General features: G+C 35.0%; 3 protein-coding genes across 4 annotated transcripts; 1 reads left to right on the forward strand and 2 right to left on the reverse strand.

Moving 5' to 3' along the window:
- Nucleotides 1–462: 462 nt before the first annotated feature.
- On the reverse strand, nucleotides 463–2,611 carry LOC129876809 (HVA22-like protein f). Of its 2 annotated transcripts, none has more exons than XM_055952304.1 (5): nucleotides 2,517–2,611; nucleotides 1,937–1,963; nucleotides 1,697–1,819; nucleotides 788–1,022; nucleotides 463–673 (listed from the first exon to the last, which is right to left on the reverse strand). In XM_055952304.1, exons 1-5 carry the CDS (start codon nucleotides 2,561–2,563, stop codon nucleotides 647–649), a joined length of 459 nt encoding a protein of 152 aa, XP_055808279.1. In that variant the 5' UTR covers nucleotides 2,564–2,611; the 3' UTR covers nucleotides 463–646. The 2 variants fall into 2 exon arrangements, with proteins under 2 accessions (XP_055808279.1, XP_055808278.1); XM_055952303.1 differs by having other exon boundaries at nucleotides 776–1,022.
- A 2,281-nt stretch (nucleotides 2,612–4,892) lies between these two features.
- Nucleotides 4,893–9,682, forward strand: LOC129877271 (zinc finger BED domain-containing protein RICESLEEPER 1-like). The gene is made up of 3 exons (XM_055952756.1): nucleotides 4,893–4,945; nucleotides 7,380–9,356; nucleotides 9,439–9,682. Exons 2-3 carry the CDS (start codon nucleotides 7,403–7,405, stop codon nucleotides 9,492–9,494), a joined length of 2,010 nt encoding a protein of 669 aa, XP_055808731.1. The 5' UTR covers nucleotides 4,893–4,945; nucleotides 7,380–7,402; the 3' UTR covers nucleotides 9,495–9,682.
- A 2,404-nt stretch (nucleotides 9,683–12,086) lies between these two features.
- Nucleotides 12,087–14,083, reverse strand: LOC129877204 (protodermal factor 1-like). The gene is made up of 3 exons (XM_055952689.1): nucleotides 13,953–14,083; nucleotides 12,727–13,630; nucleotides 12,087–12,635 (listed from the first exon to the last, which is right to left on the reverse strand). The coding sequence occupies exons 1-3, from the start codon at nucleotides 14,050–14,052 to the stop codon at nucleotides 12,305–12,307; spliced, it is 1,335 nt and encodes a 444-aa protein (XP_055808664.1). The 5' UTR covers nucleotides 14,053–14,083; the 3' UTR covers nucleotides 12,087–12,304.
- Between the last annotated feature and the right edge of the window lie 353 nt (nucleotides 14,084–14,436).

Raw genomic sequence — 14,436 nt, forward strand, 5'->3', positions numbered from 1 at the left:
ATAAACTTTAAATTCAGGCTCTAATTTTTGTTTAAATGGAGTTGAACTAGCCTTTTAAAATATAGGCTTAAAATGTAGTAATATTTTTTGAAAATGATCTAGTAATTTCTTTATTTTATAAATCGTGTCAAAAATGTCAGGTTCAATTGAATACGACATTTATGAATTATCCTAATTAAAGACTCTCCAACTAATAATATCAAAATATCAATTAGGGTTGTGGTAGAGTGATAATTATTTTTTTATTCTTAATCAGCAGTTTCGAGTTCTAGTTCGAGCTTGATTTCGAGTCCTTCTGGGTAGGGAATTGTCATTGTTAGGGAATATTTTACCCCAATGTAGAACTTTCCTATACGATTTCGAATTTAGTCCCCAATACAAATACCAAACACTGGACAACTTCTTTTTTTTAAAAAAAAAAAAGAACTAGTATCAAAATAAGATGCACATAAAGTTGGAAGCTGTTCAGAATGCAAATGTTTCATTTATGTGGAAGTGTTATGAAATTCAAAATACACAATGATATAGTCCTTCACTAATACATTTCTAAATTATACTCCATTTTTGCTCTCGTCTCGTTCGTAGAATTACACTGAATATGTTGTTGCACATGTTGGGTCATATTATTTTGATGGTATTGTTTTCTTCAATGTTTCTTTGCTTCTCTCTCCGCCTGCAAACATGTCATATTCGGAATAAGAATGACTATCATCATATTATTTTTTCTATCAATACTGTCGATGCATAAAATTTAAACTGATTTGAGATTTCGTACCGCTTTGACCACCTTATCAAAGGCATCTGGTCCATACTTCTCTATGTATCTTTCAACAGCTTTCCTTGCATCAAGGCTCATCATTTGGAGTGCTTTCCTTTGATTTTGTGGATAATTTGAGCTAACATGACTCCCAACTTTGACATGTTTCCTTATGAAATTCTCATGTACATAAGCTGCTCCATGGAAAATTGGTAGCACTAACCACATACAACATACAAGTTTGATGTATGGCCAGAATGGGAGCCTGAAAATGACAGTATAATCGTTAATCCGTCACTAAATTCCCCGTAGCTAACAAAATTTTATAATAATTAGTCGCTAATTCATCGCTAAATAGAATTAGCAATGAATTTTGTTATTTAACTACAAAATTTATCTGTCCTTAGTTCTATTGTATTTAGTAGTAACTTGTTCAAAATGCATCAAGAAAAGTTACAATGAGGATGTAACTCGTTCAGAATGCATCTAAGAATGTAGCCTAACGATCAACGAGATGTGAAAATATCGTGATGAGAGATTATTGTTTGAATTTGATGACTCAGGAAAAAAGAAGTTAAGTGACTTCTTCTCGTTTGTTTAAAATTTGGTGGTCATGCAAAGTTATTCGACACATGTAATGACAGGATCATATTTAAATTCTAGGAAGAAAATTTAAGAATTACTCCCTAAATAGAATTGGTATTAGTGGACAAACTTTGTTGCTTAAAAGCAAAAAATCATCACTAATTCTATTCAATGAGGATAACAACAAATTGTTTTAAAAAATCATGTTAACTACGAGGTATATAATGACAAATGATCAGCAATAGATTTCATAGCTAATCATGATTGAGGCATGCACAGACAAACTGATTCGAATACCAGAATACTACTATACTAATAATACTAATCTTTTGACAATATAGAAGTTATTGTTACCATTGGAGGATTTTCCAAAAAGATAACTCAAATAGAGTTATGAATGAGTATAGAACCCAATAGGTTAGCCATTGTTGATCATCTAATGGTGAAGGGCTCTCAATTGCTCTCATAGAAGAATACCTGTTCAATATTGTATTCAAGAACAATTAGTTAATTAATATATGTTGTGCATTTTAATTTATTGAGGATTTTTTACTTGCAAGAAATTAATTAATAATTGATCAAATTGAAACTTACAAAGGATAAAGAAGCATCACTCCAGGACTGTTAAGAAAAAAATAATTGAAAAGTTAGTTCTTAATTTACTAAAAATATAAAAACAAAAAAATGAACCCATAAAACAAAAACTTACATCTCTATATAGGAGGTCACTATTTTATGATTATTCAACACAAAGTAAATCCAAAAAGAAAAACATGCATGTTGAGCTTATATTTTTGGGGGATTTTACACGATATAACCTTCCTTCAAAATAATAGCCTACAAATATATATACACATATAATATACACAATTTATACGTAAGTAGTCTATCTTTTTCTCTCTCTTTTTTTTTGTATATATGACAAATAATTTGTAATTATTTTTGGCTTGTGACGTTCCCCATTTTTTTTTTTACAATACAACAAAAAATTGACATATACGTGTACATCGTCGTAGATATATTTAATTAATAAGAAAGTTGATGCAAAATGTCAATATTAGCAACAAAAAAAAGTATACATTTTATATAATTAAATTAAATTTGATTAGGTCAAAAAAGATATATGTATCATCTAATAGATAATAAACTACAGAAATTTAATTGAAGTACGTACCCTATTAATGCATTCAAACTTTTAGCAATAGTACCAGCAGCACCCATTGGAAAATACTTCTCTTATTTTACTCTTCTTAGTTTGATCTCTTTAATTTCTTTTGAGGGAAATATGAGATATTCAAAATAATTTGCAAGATTTTATAAGTTAAGAATTTTGTAGATGAAAGCCCTTAGCACAAGTAAAGAACATCTTTTTCAAAGTAGAGAGTCTTCTTTTCTCCTCTATGAAGGTATTGAAAGAGGGCGGATCTAGGGTATGGGGTGTGGTTTTTCGAGAATCTAGTAACAATTATGTTAGAAAAAGAAAAAAAAAAGTACAATTATGTTAGATGTCGTATTTATATTGAGAAGTTAAATAAATATATTAAATCTATCTGTTAGAAATTCAATAACAAAGTAAGTTCTTGTTTTAGTGATAGAATTGAAACTTGTTTAAGTTTTATTGCCATCCTCGGTGTGATTTCAATTTCCTTTGGATATTTATACGTATACTTTTTTGATATCGTTAAAATCCATAAACTTTATATTTTGAATTCAATTAGTCTACGATCTCACCCATGGTAAAAAAAACAAAAAAAAAACGAAGAAAACACGTGAGAAAATTCATACAAAATAGTTTAGTTTTCTTTCCTATTACACTTACCTTTGCTTCTACTTCACGTTAACCACATGCAACATAAGAATCTTAACATATTTAGTCGACAGGTTAACTTTTTTGTTGGAGTATATTTAGTAATTAAGTTACTGTTGCTAAAGAGAATTTTTGGTGGTGAATCTTTTAAAAGAAAGAAATTAATTGGGGACTTTTGCTAACGTTAGGCCTTTTTTTCTTTTTACTCTGATGATATACATACAGATGTTCGATGAATTTGAAGCAACAGATCTGCAAACTAAGGACTTTTTTTTCTTCTCAATTTAAAGAGAGGAGAGGAAGGGAGACGAGTTGGCATTTGGTCACTAATAGCCTAATTAGTCATAGTTTACTTCTTCGTAAAGTTTATTTAACTTCTCATTAAACTTAGGGTTGTTCAAAATCGAATCGAAATTGATAAATCTAATCAAAAAAGAGTTGTTGGTTTAGCGGTAATGGATTATTGATTTAGCGGTTTCAGTAATGGTTTTAATTATTTTTATTATCGGGTTATTGATTCTTAACTATTTAAGATTTTTTCTTAATGGATTAACTGATAACCCGATAATAACTTCATAATTTATATTTATTATCATTCGATATATAAAATCCTTCACTTAGGGTTTATTTCGTGTTGTCTCAAAATCTTGGATATTATACAATGTTCTACATTTGCTTTTGAGGAAGACACAATTTTTCAACTCATGTGCATGGTTCATTTGGTTTGTCACCTTGTTTCTAAGTGATTTTTAATTGTTTTATTTATCAAATCTTAACGGTTAAACTAATAACCGAATCGATAATGATCAATAGCCGATAAATCGATAAGTCAATATCTTAATGGTTCTATAACAGTTTGGTATGTTTATAAATCGATAATCGATAAACTTGAAAATCTAACCGAACTGACCGATACACAGCCTTAATCCAATTTGAGATCAGCCAGATGGACTTTTACCTTATTTACTCATACTCCTCGAGCCTCAAAGTATTTCACGTGTTAGCTCAACCCCTAATCCACATAAATCAAGAATGAACACTCATCGTTTACAATAAGAATTATATGATAATCGGTCAATGTATATAAGTTAAATTCTTGGAGGTAACATGGAGTTAAATATCGATATCTAACAAAAGGTATGTCCAACAGAACATAAAATGGGCCAAATAGCTCTTCCTATAGGCCTCATTCACTGAAGCCCAAAACAGTTGGCCCAATCGATTGTTTCTCTTCGGGTTGGCGCCTTAGATCCATTTACCCAAAAACAATCCTTCACTCTCATCTCTTTCGTTTTTTCACACACAGTTACACCTTCACTGTGTGAGAAATCCTTCACAAAAAATAAACCCTAAATTTCTCCCTCTTTCTGTTAACAACGCCAAAAAGTTCTTCAATTCTCGTAAGTCTCTCTCTCACATAGTGTTTCTCTGTCTTGTTTCTCTCTCTTTTACGCCATAATATATGGTAGTGTTGTTATTTGGATATGTTTAAACCCGAAAGTCCGAATGAATTTTGGGTTATATGTATGTTTTACCGATCCGATGTCTATAGGGTTTTAATAATTCTGCTTCTCTGACCCGACTTTTTTTTTTTTAATTTACCCTAATGGATCGGATTATGGATTCGGGTTACTGGGTCATGAAGACCCGGGTTTTGGGAATGCAAAATTTGGTAATAGATTGAGCTTTTTACTCTTTGAATTTTGCATTTGGAGCACTAATTTGTGCTTAAAGTTTCCATTTTTTGGTTTCCAAACAATGTTCCGCTGACGACCGCACTTGTGAGATTATACTGGGTAGGTTGTTGGGTAGTAATTTTGGTGTTTGGTGGTTTTGAGGATTCATATGAAGTAGAATGTACCTGGTAACTCTGTCCATCAAGGATTTTGACTGCACTACTCGTTTAATTTGTGGTTAAAGTTTCCATCTTTGGTTTGCAAACAATGTTGTGCTTTGTATATTAATGAGTAATTTTAGTGTTTTTTGTTGGCTAGAATTTCGGAGTGCGTAGTTTTATTAAATATTTCTTCTTGTTGTCTTTCGTGGTTTTGAGGATTCATATGAAGCAGAATGTACTTGGTAACTCTGTCCTCTAAGGCTTTTACAAAATACTTGTTGAATTTCGTCATTTCAATATTTAATGCGTGGTTAAAGTTTCCATCTTTGGTTTGTTAACAATGTTGTGCTTTGTAAAATTAAAGAGGAATTTCGGTGTTATGTTGGCTAGAATTTCTGAATTGTAATCTATTGTCTTACGTGGGTTTGAGGAATCATATGGAGCAAAGTGGATATTAATGTTCATATTGCTGACCCCAACTAGTTTGGATTAAAGTTATAGTTGTCTTGTGTTGCCTTAGGTGGGTAATTTGAAATTTAAGGGCTATATATAGCAGCTTAATACACCTTTAGAAAAGCATTTGATAAAGCTGTAAATTTTTATGTAATGTGTGCAAATAGGTGTTTTTTGTAATGTAAATGGACGGTTTGATGTGATGAGTGCAAATATGATAGGTGTTTTTTGTAATGTAAATGGTAGAGAAGTCCGGTCTAGGTTTATTGGTAGATTTGATAGTGTATCTGGAATGTAAATGGTAGAGAAATCCGGGCTATGTTTATTGGTATACTATATATACTGTGCCTCGCCTAAAAATTAGTCATATGTACCTACATTTTTTTTGACTATCATATAATGGTAAACATTGCACAGCTGAAGGAATGGGCCTTAGATCATTTGCTTAGGTATATGTCTAGAGTAACAGCTTAAAAGAACATTAACTGCAGAAGTCGCATACAAATAGTGAAAATTATTGTCACAATAGCATACCAGAATTGGTTCAACAGGCGGATTTTGAACTTGTGACTTGAGCCTATCACACATCCGCCACTGTACTACCTTTGCCCTTGAACCAAAGCCCTGCGAGTCTGACACAATAGTTAGTATGGACAAAGAAGGCAGAATGCATGCTGTTAGAGCACAGTGTATAGTATCATGATACATCCTTCTTTTAATAAAGTGAACAGCCAATCAATCCTCACAAATGTTCTGATTAATTATCCGAGAAAGTTTTTTTTTGGGTGAAGTATGAGAAGTCTTATTTATCTGTAGAATAAGGTGTTGGTGAAACTTATGGTGTATTCTTTTTGTCTGTACAGTATTGAAACGTGTGTTTGAAATATTCTCTAGTTGTGTGTCAGTTTAGGAATGGGAATGGTGAAAGTTGTGCTATTTTGTTTCATAAAAAAAGTTATCGTTTTTTTTTTGGTTGACAGTGAATGATTTTATGTTGAACACTTTGTCATTGTTTTCATCGGAACTTTTCACGAGTTCGCTTCCATTTTTCTTGCCTATGACATTTTTCATAATTTCATTTTTAACCACTTTGTGATTGAAAATACTTTACTAGTTGTCGATGCTACTAAAGTATATGGTTAGCACAGTCAAGATTCTAACAAGGAGATTAAAAAAATGTCAGATCTGGCTCTTGAACCTGCAACTTGAAGCAATTTTTGAGCCACCTTTACTGCTGCACTAGAAGATTCCCTTATGCCAAGGGGATTCAACAATTTATATTTTAAAATAAATTATTTTTACCCTATATGCTTAGTTTAATTTTTTCTGTTTTTCCTTGAGCCGAGGGTCTATCGAAACAGTCTCTCTACCTATGTGGTAGGGTTAAGGTCTGAGTACACTCTACCCTCTCCAAACCCTACTTTGTGGAACTACACTGGGTATGTTGTTGTTGTTGTATGCTTAGTATAATATAATTTTTGGGCTAAGGGGATTTAATTGAACCCCTTCATGCAATATAATTGAACCATTGGGTATGTTGTTGTTGTATGCTTAGTATAATATAATTTTTGGGCTAAGGGGATTTAATTGAACCCCTTCATGCAATATAGCTCTGCCCATGATGGTTAGTATGTACTTCCTTTTTCTCCCAAGTATTACTTGTTATTTCTTTATTCAATCTTTTTTAGAGGTTGCTTTTATGTGCATTGAGACCTTCCAATTATTGGTGAATATATATAAAGGGTTTTCAATTTCTGGCGAGATATATATGGCGTCCTTGTACTAGTGTGATTGACACTATTATTCCAATTGGTAATTTAAAGAAATGTATGATTTCAATTAGTCTGTGTTATTGAAGCTTTGTTGTTTCTTCATTTATTATGGTTTAGAACTAATAATTATCTTGTCATTTCCCCCTGCCCACCTAAAAAATATCCCAGGTATTGCTACAGTACTGGAAGCAATGGAGATAGAGGAGGAAGCAGTCATAGTCAATTCCAGTAGGCTAAAATCTGTTGTGTGGAATGACTTTGATAGAGTAAAAAAAGGTGATACTTTTGTGGCTATCTGTAGGCACTGTAAAAGGAAACTTAGTGGGTCTAGTACCAGTGGGACTTCACATTTGAGAAATCATTTGATCAGATGTCGTAGGAGATCAAACCATGATATAAGTCAGTTGCTTACACGGGGAAAGAAAAAGGAGGGAACTCTTGCTATCTCGAATTATAGTTTTGATCAAGAGCAGAGAAATGGTGAAGCAGTCAGCATTGTGAGGACTAAGTTTGAACAAGGACACACAAGAGATGGGTTATTCAACAATGGGATTGTTAACTTTGATAACAGGCGAAGCAGGCTTGATCTTGCTCGCATGATCATATTACATGGCTACCCCTTGTCTATGGTTGAACATATTGGTTTCCGTATATTTGTCAGAAATCTTCAACCCTTGTTTGACATTGCAACATTTGATGGAGTTGAGGCTGATTGCCGGGAAATTTATCTGATGGAGAGACAGAAAGTATATGAAGAGTTGGACAAATTGCCTGGGAAAATCAGTCTTAGTGCTGATACATGGACTGCAAATGGCGATGCGGAATACTTGTGTTTGACGGCGCATTACATAGATGACTCTTGGCATCTTAAAAAGAAGATTCTGAATTTTTTAACAACTGATCCTTCCCAAACAGAAGACATGCTGTCAGAAGTTATCATGACTAGTCTAAGAAATTGGGATATCGACCGAAAATTGTTTTCAGTGACATTTGATAACTACTCGACATATGACAAAATTGTAAGTAGAATCAGAGAGCAGCTTTGTCAGCACAGGTTTCTTTATTGTGATGGTCAATTATTTGATACACGCTGTGCAGCTAATGTTATCAAGTTGATGGTCCAAGATACCATAGAAACAGCAAGCCAGATAATCCACAAGGTCCGGGAAAGTATTCGGTATGTTCGAAGTTCACAGGCAACCCAGGAAAAGTTCAATGAGATGGCTCAAATTGTTGGGGTTGATTCCCAGAAGTGCCTGAATCTTGATAATTCATTTTATTGGAACTCAACTTATTTCATGATTGAAACTGCTTTGGAGTACAAAGATGCATTTCCCCTTTTGCAAGAACATGATTCTCGGTATGCAATGTGTCCAACTGTGACAGAGTGGGATAGGATAAGTGCCATTGCTAGCTTCCTAAAGCTCTTTGTTGAGGTTTCCAATGTTTTTGCAGGAAGCAAGTATCCTACGGCAAATACGTATTTCCCAGATATCTGTGATATTCATTTGCAGTTGATTGAGTGGTGTCAAAACTCAGATGACTTTGTTAATTCTTTGGCTCTTAAGTTGAAAAGCAGATTTGATGAGTACTGGAAAAAATGTAGCTTGGCTTTGGCGATTGCAGCTATCTTAGACCCACGATTCAAGATGCAATTGGTTAAATATTATTATCCACAAATATATGGTGATAGTGCTCCAGACTGCATTAATATTGTCTCAGATTGTATGAAGGCTCTGTATAATGGCCATGCTATTTACTCACCATTAGCTCCTAATGGTCAAGCTGAAGCATCTCAAGTTGGTGGTGCTAATAATGATCGGCTGACAGGATTCGACAAATTCATCTATGAAACCTCAGTGAGCAACAACATTAAATCAGATTTGGACAATTATTTGGAGGAAAAGCTGTTCCCTAGAAAAGACGATTTTAGCATATTAAACTGGTGGAAGGTTCACACTCCAAGGTATCCTATTCTGTCCATGATGGCACGCAATATTCTAGGTATGCCAATGTCAAAAGCTTCACTAGAGTATGTGTTCAACACTGGGAATAAGGCTCTTGAGCCATATCGCAGTTCGCTAAGATCAGATACCTTGCAAGCTTTGATGTGTGCCCAGGACTGGATGCGTGATGAATTCGAAGGTCAATACTTTATAATGTAGTTTACAATTATGATATATTCTATATTAGCTGGAAAGAATAATTCTGAATCTTTCTTCAACAGATTCGAAGGCTTCATCAAGCACCGTCACTCTGGCCCTGTGTTATGATGCAAAATAAGAGCAAGTCTTTGGTATGCTTTAGGTTGCCATTCTTTGGCATTATCTGTGTATATTAGCACCTATCAAACAGTCTCCTTCTCTTATCCTTATGTTAAGATTTTGTAGAAATTAGTTCATTTGAAGATTTTTCTTTTCCAGAGCTCCCATAAATTAGTTCAAGATGGGTTCTTTTGTTCAAGAAATCTATCAGTTTTTTGACATCTTAGCCCCCATCAATTAACTGACTTATCTGTATCTACTTCTCTTTTCTATTCTGTTCGTTCTCGTTTGGGGTTCTTTATGGGTATTGAACGTGTCAAGGATCATTCGGAATTAGTGTCAACACATGCTCATTATGGTCTCGGTTTGTTCATCCGAGCCAGCTGAGAGAAAAATTGCAAGGTATTCTGGTATTTTTGCAGCTTTCGTTCCTACGCTCCAGCCTACTGGGAGATGGTATTGTCTGCTGTTTAGTATTTTTCAGTCTCTTGAGTTTTGGACCATAGCAGCCTAATAAAGGGTGAAGATAGTGAGTTAATTAGTCAAGAGAAAATATCCAAGGAATTTGTAGGGCTTTTGCTTACTTATGAATATGATACCTTACTTGAACCATAATATATAGTATGCCTCTAATTTCAGTCTTTGAAATTTTTGGTATATTCTGGCAAAAAAAAAAGAAAACAATATTTGCAACATAATGACTTCCAACTTATAGATACTGCACATTTGAAGAATACCAATTTCTCTTTATAAATATGTCCAGACAGGAAATGTAAGAGATTTGGGTTAATGGCACTTTTGGTCTCTCGGTTATTGGTAAATTCTTATTTTAGTCTATACGTGACTAAGCACGTTTAACCGTTGATTACTTGGAATGTACACTTTTGATTTCATTGTTTATAAATATTCACAAATTTTCAGAATTGCTAATCGGTCCACCTTATAAATTATAAATATCCATTTGTTACTTTATATATCTTTGAGAGTAACGAGTTAAGGGTATCAAATCACACATTTTTATCAAGTGTATATTACCACTATAAGGTTATACCTAAGGCAGCCTTTTAATGAAAATATCTAATTTATATCAACTCCTCAGGATGCAGACACCTCTTGTACTATAATCAGTCTATCAATAACTAAAACCAATCTTAATCACTACATTTATATAGTCTCTTATGCACAAATTTTAACAACTAATTGAAAAGAAAGAAAAAGTACTTTATTTTTTTCCCTCTCTTTCTTCCTTCTACAATTCCGGTAAAGTTTATACGAAGATTCTTTGAAAACTTCTTTTTCGCAAACCTGTAACAAGGTATGATTTTAGACCGTGATTTTATATGGTATAGTTCAACTTTGTATGTGATTACACTTTTCGATTAGTGTAACAATATTCATTGATCGTGAAAACTAAAAATTTGATTAGATTCTTCAATAAGACGATAAAATTCAAAAGTCATCACATAAATCAAAAACAAGAAAGTATAATAAAATATGAATCTCAATGTGGAGTTGACATTAAAAGATTCAGCTATTTCGATCATGGCACATGCTTCCCCATCTTCACTATTTCATGAGCAGCTCAATATTTTTCCGGCGACTTCTGCTAAAACGACTCAACAACTTCGATTCTAAAACAACTACTTTCTCCGGTTCAATTTGACACGAAGTTCAAGAAAGTAAAGAAAAACTTTTGAATCGTGTAGTGTTAAATTAAAGATACGACGTCAAATGTATCAAAATGTTCTTTAATCTAGTCTTATGTGAAAAGTTCAAACTTAAGAGTTTATCGGAAAAAGAAAGAGACATTATTTTGAAACGGATTAAAAAGGTAATTAAGTAGAAGAAATATATTGAAATGGAGGGAGTATTTGCCAAAAAAAAAAATAGGTATTAATTTGAAACTAAAAAGGTTACACTTTAGCTACTTCGGTGGTGGCAGAGTTGGTTGAGTAAGGGATCTCTCAAATAGGGGTGCCTGGGTTCGATACCACCCCACCTACATGCGTTTCTCGATCGATCTCATCGAACAAGGCTTGCCTAGTGTTGTATTTTCTGTGTAATTTGCGGGCTATTATACTTGAGCTGAGTTTATCAAGAGGGTAGCGACTGCGAATTCCATGATTACACACTAAAAAAAAAAAACTAAAAAGATTAGAATCCCGAACTCATAAGAGGTTTCATGCAATTATGAGCTGAGACAGATTTAAGATGCATGAAACAAAATCTTAGTTCCGCCGCTGCATTCAGATGGAAAATACTGTGTAGTCATTTATATACTGTTTAGTTGTTGAGTGTCCATTTAAGTATTGATGGACCATGATGCATATAATTTAGTTTAAGGAGTTGATATGCATTTAAAGTGATGTTGTATAAGTAATCCTTTTCTCGAGCCAACGGTCTATCGGAAACAACATCTCTATCTGCCAAGGTAGGGATAAGGTCTGCGTACATCATACCCTTCCTCACACATTTATTGTGGAATTACACTGAATATGTTGTTGTATAAATAATCCTGCACTTTTTAAAGCATATAATGTGGTGAACCAAAGGTCTAATGTTGTGTACGACTCTTTCGTTACATAACAAAAGATATACTAGGTAACACATCAAATTAATATTCTACATGTATTAAAATCAACCTTTAAACTAAACTCAGAAGAAATCATAATGAAAACTGAACATAATTGCAAGATACAAGGTGATTTTTGAAACATGATATAAGGTTCAAGTTCTACCGGTCTGTCAGGATACATTGCGAATGAACAAGATCCTGAGGAAATGTATGTCCATACGTAGAAACAGAATTATTGATACGGGCCTTTTTTTTCAAGCTCTAGGCTTGAAGCAACCCTCGTTAGCTATCTTAAATCGCGCTGCCTGAGTTGCAGCTGCCTTGTTTGAACTAAGTGCTGCAACAAAACTATCCCTGACTTGTTTGGTAGTGTAAGGGAACTTCTTGCTCACCATGGAGTTCAGCAAAGAAGCTGTTCCTTCCCTGTAGAGTTCCCCAACACCATCGGAATGAGTGTTTGAAAGTGCTTGCAGCAAGTTAAAGTTTGATCCGAGCCCCGGAGCACCAGCTACACCAAATGCACTACCAACAGTTGCCCACCAGCCAAACAAGCCCCATATTAAAGCCGGGTTAGTCCTCCAGTAACTACAAAATTCATAACATTTCATGTTAATATGCTACATTTCAATTTTATCATAGTCCCTAAAGGGAGTCGCGTAATGCAAAATTTACTTACTCGATTGAGAAAGGTGGTGAGTTGGGATCAAACAGAGGTGGAGGCATGTAGATACTAGGGGTGCCTTGGATGCCCGGGTTGATGATAGGAGTAATTGGAGGGAGAATTATGGGTATACCGGGGGTACTAGGTGTAGGGAAAGTTGGAGGGGATGGATAGTATCCGCCCCCTCCAGAAGGTGGTGAATTGGGATCAAATGGAGCTGAAGGAGTGAATATATCGGGAATGCTAGGAGTGTCAGGGCCGATGATAGGAGTAGTTGGTGGGGTTTCAATGATTGGTGTGGTAGGGGCACCATAAGTTGGAGGGGATGGATAGTATCCGCCCCCTCCAGAAGGTGGTGAATTGGGATCAAATGGAACTAAAGGAGTGGATATATCGGGAATGCTCGGAGTGTCAGGGCCGATTATAGGAGTAGTTGGTGGGGTTTCAATGGTTGGTGTGGTAGGGTTACCATAAGTTGGAGGGGATGGATAGTATCCGCCCCCTCCAGAAGGTGGTGAATTGGGGTCAAACGGAGCTGAAGGAGTGGATATATCGGGAATGCTCGGAGTGTCAGGGCTTATGATAGGAGTAGTTGGTGGGGTTCCATCATTAATTGGAGGGGAGGGATAGCAACTACTCCCTCCAGAAGGTGGTGAATTGGGGTCAATAGGAGGTGATGGTACGGAAACATCCGGTGTACTTGGCGGACTTCCAGAAGAAGTTGGAGCGGATGGCGAAGAGTAACCACCTCCAGTTCCTCCTGAAGGAGGAATTGGGGTGGGAGTATAGCCGCCACCCCCTCCACTTGGCAGATTATCACAGCTAGCATGTGATTTTCTGCCACGGCTACTGCTTCCATGTGAAGGTGTTTTTTGAGAGCCACCACCTCTTGAGCCGCGTGTTGAAGGTGTTCGCGAAGCTGTCATAAAAATAAAATAAGGAATTTGATTTAAAAAGTTGAAAACAGTAAGTAATAAACTAACAAAAATACTAAAACAGAAGTGTTCTGAGAAAGATTTATCATCCGAACAGAGGAAAAAAGCAGAGTCGTTTGTCTAAAGAATACGTTGAGGAAGGACAGATGTATAAAATCTTTCAACGAGATCGTGCCTTTTCAATTCTCAGCAAAAAATTAGTAGTAATAAGAACATTTCTTATTTGTTTCTTTGTTGGTTTTCCCTTTTTAACAAAAGGACTTGAAGCAAAAACAGCATGATATATAGAAGTAATTAAGGAGAGACTTCTGCAAGAAATGACAGGAGTGACCAAATTCTGCAAGAGTAATGCAGCAACTGTAGCCCACAGGATTACAGAAGTCTTCTTGCTTCTTTTCTTCTCCATCTTGGTTTGCTCTCAGAGGAACTGAATGAGAGAAAAGGAGGATGCGGGGTGGAGGTAAAGAGCTTAACTGATGCATAGTGATACAAGAAAAGAGTTGTATATAAAGAGTAAAAGAGGACGTACTTGTGCTGATGGGAGGTAACAGCTATCCCGTTGAATTTGTCAAGATGCGTGTAAGCTTGTCTGAACATCATGGTTAAAGATTTTAATTGATGCCTAGTAAAACAAGAGAAGAGTTGTATATAAAGAGTAAGTAACAAGGATGTATCTGTGTTGGTGGGAGGTACCAGGTACTCCGTGGAATTAGTTAAGATGCGCGCAAGCTGATGTGGATACCACAATTAAAGAGTATTAATTGATGCCTAGTGATACAAGAGGAATTGT

The sequence above is a fragment of the Solanum dulcamara genome, chromosome 12 (genome assembly GCF_947179165.1).
Source record: "Solanum dulcamara chromosome 12, daSolDulc1.2, whole genome shotgun sequence".
In the NCBI taxonomy this organism is placed as follows: domain Eukaryota; kingdom Viridiplantae; phylum Streptophyta; class Magnoliopsida; order Solanales; family Solanaceae; genus Solanum; species Solanum dulcamara.

What these genes read in the sequence shown, in the direction of transcription:
- LOC129876809 (XM_055952303.1), bottom strand. Translation starts at nt 2,563, where the DNA reads ATGGGTGCTGCTGGTACTATTGCTAAAAGTTTGAATGCATTAATAGG. An exon ending in AGTTTGAATGCATTAATAGG is followed by an intron (nt 1,964 to 2,516) that starts GTACGTACTTCA and finishes TTTTCTTAACAG; the next exon opens with TCCTGGAGTGATGCTTCTTT. An exon ending in TTTTGGAAAATCCTCCAATG is followed by an intron (nt 1,023 to 1,696) that starts GTAACAATAACT and finishes TGTCATTTTCAG; the next exon opens with GCTCCCATTCTGGCCATACA.
- LOC129877271 (XM_055952756.1), top strand. Translation starts at nt 7,403, where the DNA reads ATGGAGATAGAGGAGGAAGCAGTCATAGTCAATTCCAGTAGGCTAAAA. An exon ending in GATGCGTGATGAATTCGAAG is followed by an intron (nt 9,357 to 9,438) that starts GTCAATACTTTA and finishes TTTCTTCAACAG; the next exon opens with ATTCGAAGGCTTCATCAAGC.
- LOC129877204 (XM_055952689.1), bottom strand. Translation starts at nt 14,052, where the DNA reads ATGGAGAAGAAAAGAAGCAAGAAGACTTCTGTAATCCTGTGGGCTACA. An exon ending in TCCTGTCATTTCTTGCAGAA is followed by an intron (nt 13,631 to 13,952) that starts GTCTCTCCTTAA and finishes TTTTTATGACAG; the next exon opens with CTTCGCGAACACCTTCAACA. An exon ending in TCACCACCTTTCTCAATCGA is followed by an intron (nt 12,636 to 12,726) that starts GTAAGTAAATTT and finishes TGAATTTTGTAG; the next exon opens with TTACTGGAGGACTAACCCGG.